This window comes from Populus euphratica, unplaced genomic scaffold (genome assembly GCF_000495115.2).
Source record: "Populus euphratica unplaced genomic scaffold, PopEup_1.0 scaffold523.1, whole genome shotgun sequence".
Taxonomy (NCBI): domain Eukaryota; kingdom Viridiplantae; phylum Streptophyta; class Magnoliopsida; order Malpighiales; family Salicaceae; genus Populus; species Populus euphratica.
Genome location: NW_011500402.1, coordinates 73,082 through 96,358, shown reverse-complemented (window position 1 = coordinate 96,358; position 23,277 = coordinate 73,082). Strand labels below are relative to the sequence as shown.

Sequence of the window (23,277 nt, the reverse complement as noted above, 5' to 3'; positions counted from 1 at the left end):
TGTTGTATTATTGTTATTTATAATTTGTACAATTAACCTCCCTGTGGTTCGACCCCGGTCTTGCTGGGTTATTTATTACTTCGACACTCTGTACTTGGGAGAAGACATCAATCTTTTAGTCATGTCATAAACTGTATTGTTTTGTCTGATCAAATCTAACATCTTATTTTGTGGTTTTTAATTGTTGGTCTGTCTAAGGCTCAAGACAAGCACTCCTCGATAAGGAGGCTCTTATCTTAAAATACGGTTAAACCTAACCGTTCTATTGTCCAAAAAATAAATTAAATATCCGGAATAAGCATTATGTGTAATGTCATACCCCGGATATTAAGCAACCAAGAAAATAAATTTTTTATTATTTTTGAAATTTTGGCCATTGTTCTCTTGACTTTAATAAACTGATTATTAAAGCCAAAATGCATGCTAAAATATTGTTTTTGGTGTATGAAAAATACAATATAATTTTTTAGCTTTGAGACTCTTGGCCATATGTATAAAAATATTTTTTAAAATTTTTTGAAAGTTTTGACAAAAACCGAGTATTTTAATATCGGATTTATATTTTTATGATATAAAATACTACCCGACATTAATCAAAATTATATAAAATATGCAGAAAAAATATAAAAATTCTAAAACAAATATTTTTGAATTTTTTTTTTTAAAAAAGCTGCATTAGATCGGGTCCAACCCATCTACTATATGCTGGGCTGATGTCCCAGTCTAGATCCAATTAGGTTGGTTACTGTGCATCAGCAGAGTAACTAGCCACATTGCATTTTTGTAGCAGAACATGAAATCACATTTTGCATGCAAAGATGCAGGCAAAGGGCACAAGTAAATAAACGGCAGGGAGGAGAATAACATGGAGCGGTAGAGCTAACGGTGGTTCGCGATGTCCAGTAATGCTGCCGGGAAGCTGATGGTAACAGAGGCGGCAGTTTCTTCTTTCTCTTTCCCCTGTTTCTTTCTCCTTTTCTCTTCTTTCTTTATTCTTCTGTATTTTCCCTTCCCTCTCTTTTTATGTTCCTCTTCTTCTCTCTTGATTCGTTCCCTTTTGTTTTCTCTTTTTCTTGGTCTGTCTCCCCCTCTTTCTTGTTTTTTTTTTTGGGTGGTCTACCCCCCTGTTTTTATAGGCAAAAAATAGGGAAACAAGTGGACGGAGCAGCCACTGTGCTACCGCCCCTCCACTATGCGTCCAACACATGGAAAGCGGTGTTGGCGCCTTTTTGAAGGTGTCGGCTGGAAGATTGAGGGCGGTGACAGAGGAAAGAAGAAAAAATCAGCTTCTTCCCCTGTTTCGCATGTCTAGGGAAGAAGATGATGGTGCTGTTCAAAACAGCACCGTTTTGAGTTTTTCTCTTCTTTTTTTTTGTAAACAGTGCATAAAACGGTGCCGTTTTAGTCAAAACGCGTTGTTTCATTTAAATGAAAAGGCGGCAAAAACCTATTAAGTTTCAATTTGATCTCAATTTGTAATTTTGTTAATCAAGTCCTAAATTGCAATTTTGATTTAAAAATTAATGCAATTGCATCCCTGTCAAAAATCCAATAACGGCCCTATAGTTGGCCACTTTTTTCACTTTGATCCTTGGTCTTGATATTATGCAATTTAACCCTCAATTGAGCAATAAACTTCTAATTTCTTCAATTGAGCCCCTGACCGGTTTTAAGTCCAACCCTTCTACTTACGCGCCTTTTTCATTTTGGTTCTTGATTTTAGATTTCTTTAATTAAATTCCTAATGGGCTATCAAACTTCAATATTTATGCAATTAAACCCCTGATATGATCAAATTAACTGTTAAAAATTATAATTTGACCCTAGAACTTTAATTTTTTCTAATTAAAGCCTAAATTGACCCCAAAATCAATTTTTCTTGCAATCAAACTCTCCATAAATTCAATTAAACCTTTAATAAAATTTTATCAAGTCCATAAATATTTGATTTTGAACTTTACTTACTTAAATTGATTTTTTTTTGTTAATAGGGTTGTTATTAGTCAATAAAATACTGCCAAATTTTAATTTTTGTGTTTTTTAACTTCCTCAACTAATTTTTAATCATTTTTATGGCATGCTGACATTATTTTTCACTGTTTATATTTTTTGATAATTTTTTTATTTTTTACGAGGGGTCCAAAAATGGGTTGTAACAATAACTATGAGTAAAACTATATTTTTTTTACTAGTCATTCGAGTTTTTTTTGGATTTGCTAAGTTGATTCGGTCACGCCAGGGTAACTTTCATTGGTAGATTTCAAGGTTGACTCAGTTTAATAATAATACAAAATATTTCATCATGATTTAAATATTGTTTTATGTTTAATTTTTTTTATATGAACCGCAACATGTATCATCCAATAAATTAGTATATGTACTAGTTTATTAATTGCTCTGTCATTGTAGCTTTGATAACAAAAAAAAAAAGTATAGAAAAACAATATATAAACCATCAAAAACTTCTTAACGTTCTCATCAAACTAGTATAATTATTCAAATTTAAAAAACTAGTATAATTATTCAAATTTAAAAAACCCTGGCTTGACTATTTTCTTAGCATGAGTTTTAAATTGGATCGTATGAGAGTTGCCATGACCGAACATTGTTCACAAGGTAGGTCCAAAAAACAAATCAACCTAATACTTACGGATAAAAATAAATAAATAACTCATATTAAAGAATGTAATTGAAAAAAAAAAAGATAAAAAAAGGGAAAAAAAACATTTATTATATGATAAAAAATACAAAAATCAATTTATTATCAACTCAATACTTAATAATAAAATTAAATAAAAATATTATATTAAATGATAAAATTAAAAAAAAAAGATAAAAAAAACCCAAAGAAATAAAAACCACATTTTAAATGATAAAATTAAAAAAAATCAAAACATCATTAAAAAAAACCTAAAATATCTAAATAGCTAGTACAAAAACTTGAAAGATCTATCATAACAAAGCTCAAACTTGCAAGTTTGGGCTATTTTTTGTTTTTTTATATAAAAGGTAAATAATTTTATTTTTTTGAAAAAAATATAACCTCATTATTTTCACACACTAACTATAGAACTACATGAAAAATAATTAAAAAATATTAATATAAAGTATTGTCTTTATAAATAATTATGTCAACCAAATCTATAATAATGCAATATTGCTGAAATATATATCATTTTGATTTAAGGTTTTTTTTAAATAAAAAAATGAGAGTTGTGGATGAGCATGGCAAGATTATTATTGTTCGTATAATGATTTTTTTATTATAAAAAATAAAATGATTTTTCAAGGTAATTAGATGTATAAGAGTTAGTTTTAACCTTTTTTATTAAAATTAAAATTTATTTTTAAAAATTAATATTAAAAATGAATTTAAATAAATTATTTAAATAAAATTTTTTTTAAAAAATAACTAATAATTCAACTCCCATCACCATCCTAACTTTCCATTACTTTAATTTAAGTACCCCTGAAATGATAAGACAAAAGCGGGAGAAATTTAAAATTCAAAATTCAAAATTCAAAAACGCCCCCACCTTCTTTTCCAAATAAATAAATAAATAAATTTAAAAAACATTAACAGGAAGCGAAGCATAATTACTTTCCGATAATACCCCCCACATAAATAGTTGCTACCATTTTGTGCATTTGGAGCTCCTCTCCTCATATACGCTCTCTCTCATTCTTGTCGTCCTCTGACTCTCCTTTCACTCTCTGGTGCGCTACACAACGAGTTATTATCTCTCTATATTTTTTTTTTGCTAAAATTGTATAAATTTCTTATTTTTGAAACAAATTGTTCATTATATTTTCGCAGATCGAGACAAAACAGTGGAGTAACTTCTTGAAGGAAAAAAAAAAAAGTCTCTTAAAAATGGGTCAGATCCAGTACTCCGAGAAGTATTTCGATGACACTTTTGAGTACAGGTATTTCTTCTTCTACTTATTGCTATTATTATTTCATTGATTATTATTATTATTATGGTCGCCGCGACCATTATTATTAAGTTTTGTTTGGATTGACAGATTTTTTTAATTTTTGTTAATCGTACAGGCATGTGGTGCTTCCTCCTGAAGTCGCCAAACTTCTCCCTAAGAATCGCCTCCTCTCTGAAGTAAGTTTTTCCAATTTTTAGGGTTTTCTTTTTATTAGGGTTTGATTTTGTAATTATTTAAAAATTCGGAAATAATTGAAATACGTTTTTTTAATTGATGACGCGAGTTAGTTGAAAGAATTAATGAAAGGTTTAGGGGTGAAATTTGAAAATATTTTTTTTTGTAGAATGAGTGGCGTGCGATTGGAGTTCAACAAAGCCGTGGGTGGGTCCATTACGCGATACATCGCCCGGAGCCACACATTATGCTGTTTAGGAGGCCTTTGAACTTTCAGCAGCAACAGGAGAATCAAGTTCTTGCTAAGTGATTAGGTTTTACGCCGAATACTTATATCTTATCAGCATAATCATTATTATTATTATAATAGCTGAAGAAATACCAAGAATGGAAATACTTTGGTTTATGCTCTGCGTAAACGATATGGGATTTTCTAGTATCGTGTTTTGTGATTCTCTCTTGTGGAGAATTTTGTCGTCACGGTTTGTTTGTTTGTTTTATGTGTTGTTTGATGACGTTATGGGCACTGGTTAATTAGATGTTGATGGAAGTCTAATGATGGGTTGTTGTAGATATTCTTCTCCGTTTTTGTGCTTGCTACTGCAAGTCTCAGTTTAGATAATTGTTTTTGTTGGTGTGTGGATGGATATTTTTTATAATGTGATGTGTGATTGAACTGTCTGCGGTATGCATTATCATTAGGGGTGGAGGAAATACTAGCCTGAAAAATCTAGTTGAAGGTTGTCATGAGAAGTAAAGAATTTAAGGCATGCCTTGTTCTGAGTATGTTTCTTACTGAGATTAAGGTATCCAGTGTTTCTGTGGTGACCTTCAGTTTGTTGTCTTGTTGGAAGGAGAGATTGTTAATGCAGATTGGTTCTGGTGTTCTGTAATTTTTGTTGTTGTGGTGGATTAGGAGTATCTATACTAGAATTCAACGGGCACTATAGATCATGGATGATGGATTTGGTATGAAGCATCCATTTCGACAATGAAGAAGCTTTTGCTCAAAATGTGAGTCTTGATCATGGATGGTGGATTTGATACGATCTTTATATCATCATCCATTTTGATAATTAAGAGGCTGTTCTTAAAAATACGAGTCATGTGGAACTAAATTTGCCCTTCGCCATTGGTGTAGCATTGTGATGGTTGTGTTTCCTGTTAAATAGTTCTCCGTAAGCCCCTCCATTATCTATACACCTATGGCATTAAATGTGCTGATAAGAAAGCAAGCTGTGCCATGAATGCAACTTCGTTTCAATCGGAGCAAAATAGATGAAAATAAATGAAATCGGCACGCAGATGTTGAAATTGTTAGATTGGAGAGGACACGACCACAAACGCATGCTTTTCCTTTGAGTTGCTCGTACTGGGAGACCATTTCTTCTCTTTTAGCAGGTCTTTGTGTTACCCAGTAAGGTTCCATGGAATTTAATCATAGTTATAAATGGATCTGCCATTGATTGACAGATTAACTTGGTGATTTGTTTACTCGAACTCTGGGTCGGGATGTGTTTTATTTTGAACTGGTTTAATTAAAATTATATCATTTTATTTTTTAAGAAAACTATGTTTTGATTAATTTGCTGATTTGAGGATCAATTTACAACTGGAATTGGGTCTTATAAATACTAAATTAATCTGGCTATGGTCTCCACGTTTGACAAAACATGAAAATTTAAGTAGGCGTAGGAGAAGTAGGTTTTACAAGAACCAAAAAAGAAAAAATAAACACATCAAATTTAGCAATCATGCAGTGAGTGTCGTAGTTTTTTGTTTTTAAAAAACCAAATTTTAAAACAAGATGTTTTAACATAAAGAACTTAATGTTTTCAAAATAAAAGCTAGTGAGTGATTGTTGGTTTTGCATTAATAAATTTCAAAATATACAAGTTTTATTTTTGAAAATAGAGATAGTGTTTGTTTATTATTTCAGGATAAAAAACCAAAGATAATATAAATAGAGATGATATATTTTTTCAAAATTATTGTAAAAATATTTTTTTATCACTCTCTTTTCTTTAATCACTGTTTATTTTTGTGTTTTAAAAGTATTTTTAAAAAGATTTGAGATGATTTATTTTTTCTTTACTTTAAATTAATATATTTTTAATATTTTTAAATTATTTTAATGTGCTGATATTAAAAATAATTTTTTTAAAATAAAAAATATTTTAAAAAATAACTACAATGACACTAATATCTTCGTAAACATTTCTACATCATTGTCTATCTCTGTTTTTTCATCACAAGACAAGTAATCAAATTGTACCTTTACTTTTCGAGTGCTAGAGCACAAGGTAGCTTTGAAACTCCTAAGATTTCAAGAGCGGGCAATGATAATCTTTTTATGTTCATTGCTTCTTCTAGTTTTTTTTTCCTCTCTCCTTTAGATCCGAATTAAATAAAGTTGAACGATTTGTTTTTTAAAAGGGGATATAATCCTTAATAAAAAAATCAAAATATTTAAACTTTAAAGTGTGCATTCCGTTATTTCCTAATATCATCAAATGAGAAAGATTGGATTGATAGGTTGGGCTGTTTAACACAGTGTTAGGTTTGCCCAGCCCAGACCATCCCGATTTATTAATTGATAATTTCTATTTTAAAAATCCCAGTGCTAAAACCACAAAACAAAAATAACCACCCACCTTTGGCTTCCTCACTCACCCACTCAATAACTCGGTGAGTCTGTGACTCAGATTTCTTCCATAGCAGCAGATACGGTAATTCAAATATCTGAAACCCTACATGGTGGTTGTCGAGATTCGGGTGCAATAACATGGCCTTTTATCGGGTTATGGCTGCTGATAGTAGATACCCTAGAGATGGCAAACATCTTGAAGTTCTTGGTTACTACAATCCGCCAGGTCCGCCCTTTTTTTGTTTCTTAAACTTAAATTCCTTTTTTTTTTTTTGCTATATATTTGTTACTCTCGTTTATGCTTTAAAGCACAAGTTCAAGAATTTGATTTTTTTTTTTGTTATGTTTTAGTGGTAACTAAATAAGAGTAATTGTTTGGTTGCTGAGAAAGTTACAAGGAATGGTATAACAAGTGCTCTTTCTTTTAGAGTAGAGAGAATACAGAGAAGTGAAAAGGGCAGTGCTCGAAATTGCATGAGGAAGTGCCCTGTGAATGAAAGGGCTGAGCATTTTCAGTTTTTCTTTGCTGTTTAATGGTGGCATATCATTTGCAAGTTTGTAATTTGTTTTTTTGGAAAGAATTGTTTTTTACAGGTCAAGGTGGGAGTCTTAATTTTTTGAGAGTGAAGGAAGCCATTTTGCGCACACTCTCTATCTTTCTTTCGAGCAATCATAATTATTATTATTACTATTATTAATTATTATATTATTATTAAATTTAAAAAAAAAGCATTATTACTATTAAAAAAACTATAAATTTAATTTAAAAAATAAAATTAAAAACAAAAAAAAATAAAAATTAAGCCACTGAATTCAAAAATATAATATACCCATATTAGAATTGAAATGTTAAACCATAAATAAATAAAACTTAAACAAAAAAATAACTAAAATTAAAAATCAAAATAAAAAGGATAGATTCTGAAACACTAATAAAAAATAGAAATGGATTTAAAAGTACTGAAGTTATAAAAAGAATAAAAATAAAATTAAAAATTAAAAATTAAGGATTGAAATAAAAAAAATTATAAAAAAATTATAATTGAATAACAAAATTGAAATAAAAAAAATAAAACTTATATAAAAGGAATAAGGATTGAAATTGACCGAGAATAAAGATAATTATGCATTTTAGTTGTTAGAAGAGAGAAAACAAAGAAAAAATACAAACATTTGATCACTAACAACAATTTAATTATTATCTTTCAACATGCACCACACTATATAGAAGAGGACATAACCACACATTTTAGAAAATGATGGATAGTCAGATTTGATCACCTGGTAGTGTCATACACTCTACCTGAATGGTGTGAACACTACCCACTCATTGATACATGTGGAACATGGATCAACAGCTTTTTAATTAAAAAATAAAACATGAAAAATATCAAAACGCTCTATTGTTTTCTTAATCACACAAAATACTCATGTACATATGTTAAAATACCCCAAAAAACAAACTTTTTTTTTTATATTTTTTTTTAGGTTAAAAACATTATTTTACACTACATGATAATTGGAAAAAAACAAAATACTCTTATCTAGCAGCCTATCTTTTTTATATATATATATATTAGGGGCAAATAAGTATTTTTGCAATTATGAATATTATGAAAAACCAAAAAAGTTTTTGATCAACTATTCTAAATTTTATTAATTTTACACACTGAAAAGTATTTTTATTATATTAAAAAAACTTATACAAATATATATATCCTCAAACAATCTTCTAATAACCACTAAATTAAAAAAAAATCAAATCAAATACTGCTAAACTAAAAACTTAAATTGAAGTTACCCAAGAATAAAAGAGTAATTTCAATGTAAAAATTAACAATAATTTACTACAGTAAAATCCCCATACCATCTACCTTTTTTTTAAAAAAAAATATAGCTTAGCAATCTTCCAAAGTTTGCCAATATAATGCTATACACGTGTGACTTCATAAGCAAATAAAATGTTGCGTATAGAACTAAAGGAAGTGCTGTATATTGACTACTCAAAACGATGCGCATGACAATGGTAACTAAAGCAATGGTAATTTATTCAATTCAAATAAAAAAGCTAATTGTAATTATTGCCCTTTAAACTAGGAATTAGGAGCAAGGTGGTTTTTTCACCGTAACCCTGAAATAGAATAATTTAATACCTACTACTAAGAATTTTTTTGAAGTAGAATATATTTTAATGTTTTTTAAGATAACACAAACAAAATTCTCATGCAATAATTTATTATTTTTTTTGTTATTTTACTTGATTTTATTGTAAATTCTATAAAAACTTTGAGACTATAGTAAATTATATTTATTAAATATAATTAAAAAATAATTTTTATGTGGATTTTTCCCGTGCTATAAAAGCAGTTTGTGAAGGGTTGTAAAAGTAGTTTGTGAAGGGTTGTCCAATTATTAAACATTGTTTTCTAGAACAATGATTTAAAAGTAGTTTGTGAAGGGTTGTCCAATCATTAAACATTGTTTTCTAGAACAATGATTGAAAAGTCTTCATGCCTCTAACATAATAGAGCATCATGTATCTTTGATGCACATCGGGTTTCGAGGCGGCAATTGTTTCTTTTTTCCCCCCTCTCTTCCTATTCTTGAATTTCGTGTTAGCTTTTTAAAAAATTTAAACCAACCCCTGCAATTTATTTCCCTTTATATTTAATGAATGTTCTTTTGATTATAATTTATTTTTCATTTTTAATAAGCTGTGAAATTACATATGATTTTTAATTTCATCCTTTTCTAATTTTTTATCTTTTAGATTTGGTCTCATTATTTTGATTACTATTTTATTATTTTTAATAAGTTTTAAAATTACAATTTTTTTCTAATTTTACTCCCTTTCTATTTTTTTTATCCTTTAAATTTGATATGTATTCTGCTGATTGCTATTTATTTTGTTTGAGATAATTTTTTAGGTTTTTTTTTAATAATTTTATCCTTCATGAGTTTTTTTTCCTATCTCTATTTTTTTTTATTGCTATCTTTTTCTTGGCAAGTTTTTTAAATTAACTATTTTTTATGATTTCATCCCTCAAAATTAAAATGATTAGAAATTAAGCTTCTTAATTGAACATAGTTCAAGAATTTCAAGGGTTAAGAGTTTTAGAGATTAGAGCAAGTTTCGATATTTGTCCAGGTTGATTTATTTTTTTCCTTTTTAAAAACTAATGTTTGTATGTTTGACCTTTTTTTAGATATTTGCTTTATTATTTTTTACGGGTTACCTTTTATAGGATTAGTCTTGGGTTTATGAACAAAGTTACTAGTTTCAAAGGTTAACATGAGTTGATTTTTGTTTTTTGTTTTTTTAATTGATTAATTTCAATTTCATCATTTAACATTTAATTTATTTTAAATTGGTCTTCCTATTTTTTTTCTTTTCCTTTCTTTTGGATTATCCCTATCCTATACCTACAATTACACGATTTACAAATTAACTAAGTTTTTTTTTTTTTTTGTCGTTGCTAAGTGGTTGATCATAGGTTTAGGACCGAGGCTACAGGTTTCAAATGTTAACACATATCGACTTTTTTTGGAGACCTCTTCTAAAATTGAATTATTTCAGTTTCATTCTTTAATATTTAATTTTTTAGAAATTAGTTCACGCGTCTAAAAGATTGATATCTTCTCTTAAGTGTAGGAGTGTCAAAGTAATAAATAACCCGATAAGACCGAGGTCGAAACACAAGAAGATTAATTGTATAAATTATAAACAACAACAATAGTAATAACAATAACAACAATAATACTAGTAGTAGTAGTAGTAGTAGTAGTAGTAGTAGTAGTAGTAGTAGTAGTAGTAGTAGTAGTAGTAGTAGTAGTAGTAGTAGTAGTAGTAGTAGTAGTAGTAGTAGTAGTAGTAGTAGTAGTAGTAGTAGTAGTAGTAGTAGTAGTAGTAGTAGTAGTAGTAGTAGTAGTAGTAGTAGTACTAATAATAATAATAATAAAGAAATAGAAGAAGAAGAAGAAGATGAGAACTTTGAGATGGAATATTAATGTAACGATTAAACAATGATAATAACAAATGTCAAGGTTAGAGGTTCCACTAATGGTATATCAAACAAGTATAGTATAAACTCTTATTATTGAATTGGAAACCACACACAAAGGAGGTTCCAATCAGATTATATATTGTTAACATGATTACATTAGTCATCTTATTCAATTAATGCTAATACTTGTAAATCTCGTCAAGCATTCATGATTATAACTTATGTTAACAACAAATCAAGTTTCTTTCATAGCTCAGGTGTCGGTTATACCATACATTATGGGCTATGAAAGTGCCAAGCATTTGTTGTACCAAGTGTTATATAACATAAATCAAGATTAGTCATTTAACAAGTAAAGTATTAAAGAGTGAACAAGATAACAAATATAAAACATGTTAGTATCAAACATTAAAGTTCATATTAAGTTTACATTATACTTATTCTTACACCATTAGTGTAACCTTTTCACCTTGACATAATTAACTTAGCTAGACATAATGAAAGAAAGCAAAATAGATAAACAAAATAAGAACATAAAAGTTAACTAAGTAAAGGAAAGGAAATGAAAGGCATAAACTTGATATTAATGAAAGTAAAGCATAAATATTACAAAGAATACAAAGAGAGAAAGCAAGAGCATGATCTTGATCTGAAATTCAAGATGTCTAAATACATGGCAAGTGCCTCTTTTCATAGGCCAAAATTAACTGAAACCACTTGAAAACATGAAAGGTGTAGAAAATTGTCTGAGCTTTCGAGGAAAAAAAAATGGAGGTCATTTGGAGTTCTAGAACTCCAAATGACCTCCTTTTTTGTTTCCTGGAAAGCTGAGATAATTTTCTACAACTTTCATTGCTGGGGTTGTAGGACAGTTTCAAACTTCTTTGTTGTTGCTATTCTTTGTTGTTTCTACAATTTGGACTTGATAATGGCCTTTTTAGATCTTGGGCTCCATATGAAAGTTGTAGGCCTATGTCTTACCTTTCCATCCATATAAATTGGACCTAAATCTGAGATATATAGCTCCAGATATGACCCATTTACCGAACAGTGTTCCGGTTTGGATTGCACCGACATCTCTTTTCTAAGTTTGGCCATCTCTTTATCCTTTCAATTTCAGTTCTTAAATTCATCAATTAATCCTTTCATTTATGTGATAGGCCTGCATTTAAAATGAATATTTACCATAAATTAAAGGTATCTTATATTATTAGATACGTTATTATAAAACATGTTTTAGTTAAGGAGTTATTGATACTTCAAGTGCAAAATGATGATATAAAACCTTGATAAAAATACACTTTTAAGTACTAATTATTAGTTTTCATACATTCTTTTCATTTTCATTTTATTAGGATATACTAATCTTTTTATTCTTTTACAATTACATTCTTCATGAGTTTTTTCCAATCAAATTTCATCCCTATTTTTTATTGCTATCTTTTTTTCTTTGGTAAGTTTTCTAAATTAATTTTTTTAATGATTTCATCCTTTAAAATTATATTGTTTAGGAATCAAACTTATTGATTGAACCCAATTCAAGGATTTCACAATTTTCACGGTCGCGAGATTTGTGGGTAACTCTAGTTGACTCATATTTCTTTCCATTTCTTTTTTAAATTAATTTTTTTTTCATTCAATATTAAATCGATCAATAATCAAGTTTTATAATATTATTCAATTTACTTTCGAACGGATTTATCATAGTATCATGTCAAGGTTAAATATTTTGCATCTTGACTCGGTTGGGCTTGAATTGATTTTTTATTTACCCTTTTAAATTATATTTTCCCTTAATTTTTATCATTCAACATTTTATTTTTCAGAGATTGAGCTTAACCTTTTTTTTTGTGGAGTTATTGTGTTTTTATGTGATTTATAAGAATTTGTATTTAAACTCTTTTTCCTTCATTTTTTTCCATGAGATTATCCCAATTCTATGTCTATGATCATAAAGTTTACGAGTTAATATGGTTGTCTTTTCTGAGGTTTGTTAAAAATTTTCCTTTCATTGTTGAGTTGTTTAATAATCCAGGTTGACTCAGATTAGGTTTTTTTAACTTTTTTTCGTTGTTATTTTTTTGTTTGTTTATTTATTATTGTTGTATTTTTTAATCATATTATTTAAACAACCAATTAAACAATGACTTGGCTTTCATATTTTTTTTCCTTGGCATTCTTTTTTTTTTTATGCTGAAAGAAATTTTTCCTGGCTGTAATGGAGCACGAGCTACAAAACTAGTATAAAGCTAAAACTGAAGGCAAAAACAAACTAATTTACTATTCAATGCAATAGTAAAATGACAGTTTTTACGCTTACTATAAAAAACACTTTGCCTTTGTTCTAGGGTATTTTTATCATTTCACATTACATATTAATCATTAAAGGATTGTCTAGAGGTATAATTGTAGTTTTCTTGTTTTTAAGCATAGTAAAATGTCCTAATTAACCCCAAATTCAAAAAATTATAAAAATAATGAATAAGGGGCATAATTGTCTTTTCATGTATTTATGTACAGTAAATTGACAAGTATACCTTTGGATTTGAGAAATTGAAACCATAAGTTGAGGGGTCTTTTGGTCTTTTCCTTTTGATTTTTTTTTATATTCACTAGGGTAATCAAGGACATTTTTATCTTTTAACATCGATTAAATATTATTTAATTCTTAAAATTATTGGAGCGAGGGAGGCGCCCACATCTTTTGAGCAACTAGGGGTGAGCAAAAAAATCGATAAACCGAGAAAATCAGAAAAAAATAACCAAAAAAACCAAATTAACCAATTAAAAAATCACAAAAAAATTCCAGTTCGGTTCGGTTTTGGTTTCTAAATTCTGAAACTGATTGAACCGAATCGAACCGAACCAGTTCAACCAGCTAGCACTTAAAAAAAAAACAACTATAAATAGAATATTTTCTAACCTTAACCCTAAAGTAACATTCACTCATCAGTCGTCCCCCCTTCCTTCCCTTCTCTTCTTTGTATATCTCATTATCTCATTATCTCTCACTTTACTCTCCGCGTTGATTTTTCTCCCCTCCCTCAACTCTCTATGAGACTTTTATCTTGTTGTGGCTTCTTCCTAGAAAGCATGGGTTTTTGAGAAAACAGAGATGAATCAACAATGGCTTTTTTCATGAGAGATGTGTGTTTGTTTGTTTTTATTGGATCTTGGTGGGTGGAACCCCGATCCTCTCTCTTCTTTTCTTGTTCTTCCCCTATCTGCTTTTTAGGTTTTCCCTTTCTTTGGTCTCTAAGTTCCCTTCTTTTTTTGTCTTTTTGGTTTTATGTCCTCTTTCCTCCTCTGATTTTATAAGGCCAAACCTCGAGAGAAATTCGATCCTTATCTTCCTGGAATAGTGATCTTGTATACTGATAATTATTATTTTATTTTTTTTACTCTGTTTTTGGTGGGATAAGAACACCAACAGTCCTGCCATTGTTAGATTATTGGTGATGAGTTTCCTTAACATTAATGACGTATCATGGAGTGAAGGAAACTGGGATAAAATGAAATTTGTGGTAGATAACCTAGTCTACAATATGGATTGAATTTGGTTTTGTTGATGGTTTTAATAGAGGCTAACATTTTTTTTCTTTTTCAGACGAGTTCTTCTATTTTAGAGGAAGAAGATGATGAAGAGTCCTCCTTAGAACGATGCCATTTTTTCTGTTGAATTGGTTGGGGGAGGGCAAAACAACATTTTAGGGACTCAAGTATTGTTTCTTCAAAAGTCACATTAGACTCAGCCAATGATCCAAAACAGAGGGAGGAACATTACTAGTGTTGGTAGCGGACCATTGGGTTTGAACCGATTTGGAAAGGAAAAAATAAACCGAATCAAACTGAATTGAAATTAATCGGTTTGAACAGGTTTTCAGTTCGGTTTGGTTCAAAAAATTATAAACAAAAATTAGTTTAGTTGTTTATTTTGATTCAAAACCGGACCGAACCGAAAATGCTCAATCCTATGAGCAACCAATGCGCTGCCTTTTTTGGGTATAAAATGCCTTTCTACCATATTGTTGGATATGATGATGCATCCTCTTCATCATAGTATAAAATGTATAGGTGGTAGGGGAGCGGTTTGTCACTAATCAACTTGTTTTGCCCTTTTTTTTTCTCTTCCCTACCCCTAAAACTACATGCCACTCCTTTTTAATCTTGATATTTAACTTCAATCCTTATTCTTTTAATTTTAATTTCTCTCCTTGGTTTTTTTGTTAGCATTTTGATGTTTTTGATTCCATCATTTAATCTAAGTTTATGGTTTATTGTTTATTCTAATTAGGTTTTTATTTTTTTTTTACTTTTTTATCCTTTTGTTAGATTAATTTTTCTTTTCATTTTAGCTCTTCAATCAATTTTTTTTTCTAATTTATTTTTTATTTTGATTTTCACCCTCATTATTTTAATAACTTATTTTATTTTATTTTAGATTCTTTTATGAATTTTGTTTTTCAATTTCATCATTCATTATTTGATTTGCTTAGGATTAAGCTTCTTGGTTTTTCATTATATGATGCTTCCAGTCTAATAAGACTAGGTTTGAAAAGTTAATACTGGTCGATGTCTTTTTTTTTGTTGCTTGTTTTATTTTTTGATTTCATTATTCTACATTAGTTTTTTTCCTTTTAAATAATAGCATTGTGGTTTTTTCTAATTTTTTTTCTATTGGGTTATCTTGATCTCATAAGTTGAACCATGAATTTAATAGGTTAACTTGAGTTAGTTCGCTTCTTATTATCCAAGTTACATGTCTATCAAACTATTTTAGATTGACTCAAGCTGAGATTTTTTTTATCTTTTTTTATTCAATTATGTACCTTTAAAGGTTTTTCTTCTATGTTATCATGGTTCCTTTTTTTTTTTGAATTTTGCTTATTTACTATCTTTGTCAAAATTTTTTTTATCTTGTGATTAAAATAAAACTAATTTATTAAAACCAGTCGGAGCTATAATCAAAATCATTTATTTTTCTTATTTATTTAAAAACAAGCTTGCATCACTTAGATATTATTTTTTACGTAGAAAGCATGAGCTTATTTAGTGTGTGTGTAACTTATAAGTATGGAACTTAATGCAAGCTTTTCTTTATCTATGAGGAGCCATGGTAAAACTTATTTAAAATTGTTTTATGAAAAAATTAAAAAATTCAAGGCTATTTTGATCACATGTGTCTTCTTGGGCCTTCATTTCTAGTTATGATTGAGTATTTTTTTTTGTAATGAAGATTTGATTTTAAAATGTTATAAAAAAGAAAAAATAGTCCGAGTTAAATGAATTATAGTTATTAGATTCGATATAAAGATTGATTCAGAAAATGATATGAATTAATGAGTCATTAAATTGGGATAATCTTTTTATTAAAACAATATCATTTTGTTTTTTTATTGATTCAATCAAGTTTGGATATAATTTGATTATGGTAGATGAGTTTTTAGTAATTCAATTGAATCAATTAAGTTTTATCATGTTATTATCCCATTGAAAACATATATGAGTTTTGAGTTTTTCAAATGAATTCATTTAAGCAAATGACATTAAAAAAAGGCTAATGGATAAAAACAAATTACTATAGTCAAAGAGGTATTTTACTATTCATTGGAATAGTGAATTGATGCATTATCCTTAACTAGAAAACAACTTTAAACTAGACAGTAAATGTAAGGTTGCATTTTTATTGTAACACAATTGTTTTTTACAAATTGATTAATCATTTAAATTTTTATTATATAGTAAAATTACTAACTTGATCATAAAAAAAATATAATGCCTTTTATTCATAGGTATTTTGGTCTTTTAAATTTTTTTAAATAGTGTAATTATTTTGATACCTTTAAAGAGAAAATCAATATAACTCTTTTACAAGGCTTTTTTTGGTCATTTTACATTGATTTTATTGTCATTTTTCCTATATTAAATATTATTAAAAAAAACACATACGCACACACCAACATGTAAATAGCCCTCGCATTATTTGAGCAACATATGCAGGCCCATTCGACCATAAAATACCACCTTTCATGATGATATTTGAAAGGTTTTGGCGCCTCTAAAATGATAGAGTGACGCTTAGTCCAAACACATCTTTAGTTTAGAGTTGAATTTAGCCCATTTCTTTTTATTTTTTTTCTCTCTCCACCTTGAATTTAGCCCCAACCTCTTCAAAGATTCAGACCAATCAATGCAATTTATTTTTGCTTTTTCTTTGGTCCCTGTGATTACTATTATTTAAATCTTGAATAATCTATAAAAATTACAAAAGCTTTTCATTTTTAGCTTTTTCATTTTTTAATTTATAAATAATCTATTAAATTTTAAATGTTTTTCAATTTCACCCCCTACAAATTTTTAACTATTCAAATTTGATCCTTATTCTTTTAATTGCTATTTTTTTTGTTTGGGATTGTTTTTTTTTTTATATAATTTCATCCTTGTTAAGTTTTTTTTTCAATCAAATCTTATCCCTCTTATTTTTATAGCTATCTTTTTTGTTTTTGCAAGTTTTTTTTATTAATATTTTTTTTCACAATTTTATCATTCAAAACTAAATTAGTTAGGATTTAAGCTTCTTTGTTGAACCTGAGTCTAGGATTTCACGTGTAGCAAGTTTTAAATATTAAACTAGGTTTAGAAGGTATGCCCAGGTTTACTTATTTTTTTTCTTTTTATTAATAAGATGTTTTTTTATTTTTTAAAATATTTTTTTATAGTTTTGCTTTGTTATTTTTTTTAGTTTTTTTATGGGGTTAGCTCATATTCATGACCAGAATTATCGGTTTCAAAGATTAACAAGGTTGATTTTTTTTTTAAATTGATTCATTTTAATATTATCATTTCAACTTTTTTCTATTTTTTTGGATTATTTCATTCTTATAATCATGATCATGAAATTTACAAGTTCATCTAATTTAACATGATTTTTTATTTATTTTTATTTTTATTTTTATTTTTTAATGTTTAATTGTTTGATAATTCAGATGAACTTAAATTTTATTTTTTTTGTTATTAATTTTTTTTATATTTTTTATTTAAATTACTAATTGAACCCAACATTAGAGTAGGTCTATGATTTTTTTTTTGTCTTATTATTCTTTTTTTTTTTTATCACATTGAAAAAAAAAACCCGACCATGACCGGGCACCAATAAGCCTGATTTCGCGTAAAGTAAATAAATAAATAAAATTAAAACTGCATGTAATAAACTAAACTAAAACAAGGAAAGAAGGATTATTTTAAAAAAATAAAAATGGCACTACCCTCTCTCTACCGCTTGCATCTCCAAACTTTGACACAAACTAATCCAACAACCCTCTTCAAATCCACTCCTTTTTCACTCACCAAAACCTTAAACACAAAATAACCAACTAGAAGAGCTCTAAAGACCTCTCCTTTACGTGTAGCAGCACCTCCTCACAGTCACCTCCATCTTTACGAAAAGAAGAAGAAACAGAGTACGGAGTTGATGATGAGAGTGGAGAGGAGGTTAATGATTCTAAATTCACTTGGAGGGATCATTGGTACCCTTTTTCTTCACTTGGGGATCTGGACCCTCTCCTGCCAACCCCATTTCAGCTTCTGGTTCGTGACCTAGTTCTTTGGTTTGATAAAGCTAATCGAGAATGGGTTGCTTTTGATGATCAATGTCCCCATAGACTTGCCCCTTTGTCAGTAAGTTTGCAAATTTATGTTTTATATTTTTCCCTCCTCTTAATTGAAGTTGTTCTCTGTTTGCTTACTCCATAACATGGAGAGTTTGGAAGCTACCCTGTGGTTAGGTCCCTTTTGTGGTTTCTTGGAATGTCTTAATTGAGTGAAAAGGTTGAATCAGGTTGCATTTTCTTGAGACTGATTCATGTTTCAAATCTAATCATGCATTCTTGTTCGTGAAAAAAGCTAAATTTGGGGCTAAGATTGTTTGATTGGGTTGTACATGGGTTAGAGATAAATATCTGAAAGTTATGTTTGCTGTTTCTTTTGTTCTTTTTTTCCATGTTGTCTTAGACTCTTAGGAAACAAAACTGAAAATTATTTTGTCCAAGTAGATGATTTTTATAGATTCAATTTGACTTGGTAGGAAGGGCGGATTGATGAAAATGGGCACCTGCAATGTTCATATCGTGGATGGTCATTTGATGGATGTGGATGGTGCGCACAAATTCCTCAGGCTATGCCTGAAGGCTCTGAAGCTCATGCAATCAAGTCTCCAAGAGCTTATGATACCAGATCTCCTACAATGGTGTCCCAAGGTCTGCTCTATGTTTGACCAGATGAGAATGGTTGGGAAAGAGCTCAAGCCACCAAACCCCCCATGCGATTGATCCTTTCTTATTTTGATGTTTGATTTATAATTTATATAATGATCGAATTATCTAATCTGACAATGCCACACACTTATAATGATGTTTCTATGGTAATTGTTTAGGTTACCTGCTGACTTAGATAAACCTGAGTTCTCAACGGTGATAATTCAGCATGATTTGCTCTACTGTTATGATACCCTCTTGGAGAATGTTTCTGACCCTTCGCTCATTGATTTTTCTCACCACAAGGTATAAAGATGTGTTTAATCATCTTGATTGAAGATTTGTACTTTTAGCTCTCAATAGATTCATAGCTTGCCTAAGATTTGAAGAATTGATCACATAGTTTAGGTAATGCCAAGTCTCAATGCTGCTAAGTTGAATCAAGGGCAGTATACAGTGCCAGGAATATCTGTCATTTGTATAATATTTGGCTTGTTACTTGCATATTTGTCAAAGACATCAATTTCACAGTAGTTATCACATGTGCATGTATACTTCTTGATGGAGATCTGCTAAATGTCTTTGGGAGTAGTCATTCTGGAACCAAAGGATTGATAAAAGAAGCGTCATGAATTTCATGCTGCTTCTGGAATCTGGATCATTTTATGCCAACTAGTTTTTCATGTGTCAAGTAAGCTTTTTTTTAAAGATTGAAAGGGGTTTGGCTCAGGTCAAATTAGTAATTTTAGGATCGTTATCTTTGTTTCTGGTGAAAAATTAGTGCTTTCTTGATTTCAAGTTGAAAACCTGGCTGTGGGCAAGTCTTGGCCATTTGCAAGGAGAAAACTACACACATGTGGGGCAATGTTGTTATAATCCTAATATGTCAGTGAAATTTATGCATGTCGGTGGCAAATTATTTGTATACTAAACCGTATTTAGCTTTTCTTACTTGTGATTTTGGCATTATGAAGTCTAAATTTCACAAGGATATATTGCACATTCTGATGTTTTAATCTGGAGTACATTGTTTAACATGGGAAAAGTTGTTTTTGGGGTTCCTGGTATATATCAGTGCTTGAAAACTTATTCCCATATTTGTTACTAATTGGGATAAATGAATCCACTGGTTACAGGAAGGAGAGATAGAGCCAAGCCTTTGCCGTTTAAGGTGGAGTCTAGTGGCTCCTGGGGCTTAGCTGGAACCAGTGATGGGAACCCCCGGATCAGTGCTGAGTTTGTCGCACCTTGTTATTATATGAATAAGTGAGTATAATTAGGAGAAAGAATTGCAAACGTCTTCAATGAACTTTTTGGCACCTGCTTTCAAGGTTTCATTTTGACAAAATGTTCACTTATGTGCTCTATTGTTTCTTTGTGGGGGACCTTAGTAGTTTTCCTGTTTTAACAAAAAAGTTCAAGCTACTGTAATTCAAATTTTCAATAAGAATATCTGGAGTTTATTCTTCAACAACCTTCTCATTTCATCACTTGAGGTCTGGTAAAGAAGCCCTCCTTTGTTGTGAATACAATTTGGTGCGGGCTTTTGTATGGTGAATGCACCTCCTCACTCCAGCTTATGTTTCTGATCATGGAAGCTTTGGCATTGTCCATGCTCCAAGGATATTGAGAAAAACTTGTATTCTGGAGTATGAAGTGAATAACAAATGAAAGTGCATGGTGGAATTGTTTATTCTGACACCAACTGTTGTTCAAGGATTGTAATTATGTATTTTTCCTGTCCTGAATTGTCTAGAACTCTTCCAATCTGTCATCCCTCTCCAAGGAGCTGTTGATTCTAGAACTTAGTGATGCTTGTTTCGTTCCACAGTGGAGATAGACACAAAACTTTCTATTGTTGGTGATCAGAAATGGATTATTTGGATTCGTTCCTTCAATGTGCCACTGGCACCTGGGAAGATCCACTCAACTGTTTGCAGTGCTCGAAACTTCTTCCAGTTCACAATGCCAGGGTTAAACAAACTTTTTGGTTGTGCTTCTTTTTGGTTGTGCTTATGTGTTCTATCTTGTGGCAAGTACGTTGATGTTTATTTATTTACGATGATATAGCCCTATTTTGCTGTATTGTCACACATGCTGTACTTTCTACTTCTTAAAAGTTTAGATTTTATATTTTCTCATCATATTTAGGGTGTAAAATGTCTTCCTTATCTAGTGTAATAACAATCATGTTAGCTCCCTTTGGTCTTCATTTTGATGACACCACCTACATGATCTGACAAATTATTACAAATTGAGAGGTTCACTCCCATGTCAATTTTTGTAGTTTCTCTCCATTGCATCTCCACATCTAGGAGAGATTATGATTTTGGTATTTTCATTTACACAGTGGCTGTTTAAAACCAGCAACGTGTCTTTCATCCATCATATCTCACTGCACCTGGAATTAAAAAATATGCTCTTGAAAATGGTTGGTAAATAGCATTTGTTTCATGCATATAACATTGTGATTTAAATCTTAGATTGTCCCATTGCCCAGTTGTAGTCCTACTAGATTTCATCATTTCAGATTCCTTTGTGTTTAATGCTGCATATCCTGTGTTATGATTGTACTGGTTGATTCTATCCTGTATGATATGGAATGATATTTTGATGAAATGCGTCCTTTAACATGTAGAGATAGAATGCCATCATGCCCTATGCTTATGGATCTTTCTTTTCATTTTATTAGATATATGGTATTTATAAAAGGCAACAAATTACAAGCTATTGAGGCATGGCTACCCTGCCCCACAGAAAAAAAGGTCAATGTTTCCCATGCATATGTTCAAGTTAATGAGGAGCAACATTCTGTTTTGGAGCAGTTTCATGACACGTGTTGTGCAATATTGAAAAAGAAAGAGGAAAAAAAGACTTCTATTGTAAAATGTAAGTTTGAGACTAGAGAACAGTAGATAGCTCTCTAATATTTGAAAGGTGTTTGGTTGGAGGTCAAATGCCATCAATTTTGCTGGCTGCATATATTGGTAGTGGAACTCAAAATCCCAAAATTACAGTGGCTTTCATTGTAGGGTGGATTTCACTCCATCCCACTTGAATGAGAAATTATTAACAAGATAGGATGGATCATTCTTAAGTTATGAATTGTCTATATATGCTGCAAAATTTATCATACTTAATCATTGCTTGCTGTGAATGAGCATCTTTTTCACTGCACTAGATTTGCTTTCTACTTCAATGTTCTATGCCAATGCCACTGGGCAATCAAATCTATATTTGATTTAAATTGGTGTCATCCTCATCAAGATCAAATCATTAATATCAAATTGAGTTTGTGTAAGGTGGTTCCAAGATGGCATGAGCATTGGACTTCAAATAAGGTATACAATGGAGATATGATTGTCCTTCAGGGCAAGAGAAGATATTTCTTTCACAATCCATGGGAGGTTCTGCTGCTCATGTTCACACACACTCAAGCAGATCGCTTTGTGTCGGCATTTTGTAGTTGGCTGAGGTGACATGGCAACAGTCAACCCGTGTGGTTTGGGTTCACCTACCAACAACCTTTGCCATCAGCAGTTTTATCAAAACACGAGGTACGAAACCCCCATCCTACTTTCCCTATCCCCTCCAGTGGCAGGACCTTTTTTGATTTGTTAGAACACACACACACACACACACACACACACAAGTACTCCAAAAGCAATGCACATGGACGTGGAATAATCACTGAAACTGACAGAATTACAGTAATGGTGTTAGTGAGATGGCAACGATATTGTAATGAATTTCCTACTGCAGCTATTATCATCATCCCCTAAAAACGAAATCTTCTCGTACTTTCATATAGTATTGGAATGTTATCACAACTTGTACTTTTCATGAAATTGTTGGCTTCTTCAAAGAAACGAGTATAGCTCACCAAATTTAAGCGGCTCTTGTGTGTATCAATCAAATCCTGCAGGTAGCGAGGATTGAACTTATTCCTGATACTTGTTTACTTCACTTATTTTATCTTGCAGGTGTTGGATAGATTTGAGCAACTCTCGTCGTGTAAAGGGCTTATGGATTCCCTCAGATCAATTTCGAGCTGTTTTGGCTGCCTTTGCACTAGTCAGTGCTGGCCTCACTTACACTTTGAATCAGCATGAAAGAACTGTGTTTATTGATCATGATCATTATTAAATATAGATGGTCGATTGTATAAGAAATCTTTGTTAATGTAATCAATCTTTTCTTGCCCATGGGGTTGCATCTATTTTATATAAAGAAAGCTGTGTCGAAACTCTGTACATGCTGA

General features: G+C 30.3%; 2 protein-coding genes and 1 long non-coding RNA gene across 4 annotated transcripts; all 3 read left to right on the top strand.

Moving 5' to 3' along the window:
* The first annotated feature begins 173 nt into the window (after positions 1-173).
* On the top strand, positions 174-23,219 carry LOC105114434 (uncharacterized). Its single transcript, XR_840133.1, has 3 exons — positions 174-187; positions 9,888-9,890; positions 23,068-23,219. It is a non-coding gene; the product is annotated as an uncharacterized LOC105114434 (long non-coding RNA).
* On the top strand, positions 3,618-4,725 carry LOC105114431 (cyclin-dependent kinases regulatory subunit 1). Of its 2 annotated transcripts, none has more exons than XM_011010976.1 (4): positions 3,618-3,717; positions 3,818-3,927; positions 4,055-4,115; positions 4,283-4,725. In XM_011010976.1, the coding sequence occupies exons 2-4, from the start codon at positions 3,875-3,877 to the stop codon at positions 4,421-4,423; spliced, it is 255 nt and encodes an 84-aa protein (XP_011009278.1). In that variant the 5' UTR covers positions 3,618-3,717; positions 3,818-3,874; the 3' UTR covers positions 4,424-4,725. The 2 variants fall into 2 exon arrangements, with proteins under 2 accessions (XP_011009278.1, XP_011009277.1); XM_011010975.1 differs by having other exon boundaries at positions 3,638-3,733.
* Positions 18,392-23,219, top strand: LOC105114432 (pheophorbide a oxygenase, chloroplastic-like). Its single transcript, XM_011010977.1, has 6 exons — positions 18,392-18,441; positions 19,196-19,322; positions 20,146-20,282; positions 21,709-21,905; positions 22,319-22,573; positions 23,000-23,219. Exons 1-5 carry the CDS (start codon positions 18,407-18,409, stop codon positions 22,336-22,338), a joined length of 516 nt encoding a protein of 171 aa, XP_011009279.1. The 5' UTR covers positions 18,392-18,406; the 3' UTR covers positions 22,339-22,573; positions 23,000-23,219.
* Positions 23,220-23,277: the final 58 nt, after the last annotated feature.

Excerpts from the sequence above, each read along its gene's own strand:
- LOC105114431 (XM_011010976.1), top strand. The coding sequence starts at position 3,875 with ATGGGTCAGATCCAGTACTCCGAGAAGTATTTCGATGACACTTTTGAG. Across the intron at positions 3,928-4,054 it reads GATGACACTTTTGAGTACAG|GCATGTGGTGCTTCCTCCTG; the intron begins GTATTTCTTCTT and ends TTAATCGTACAG. Across the intron at positions 4,116-4,282 it reads AGAATCGCCTCCTCTCTGAA|AATGAGTGGCGTGCGATTGG; the intron begins GTAAGTTTTTCC and ends TTTTTTTTGTAG.
- LOC105114432 (XM_011010977.1), top strand. The coding sequence starts at position 18,407 with ATGATCAATGTCCCCATAGACTTGCCCCTTTGTCA. Across the intron at positions 18,442-19,195 it reads ATAGACTTGCCCCTTTGTCA|GTTACCTGCTGACTTAGATA; the intron begins GTAAGTTTGCAA and ends GTAATTGTTTAG. Across the intron at positions 20,283-21,708 it reads CCTTGTTATTATATGAATAA|ATATATGGTATTTATAAAAG; the intron begins GTGAGTATAATT and ends TCATTTTATTAG.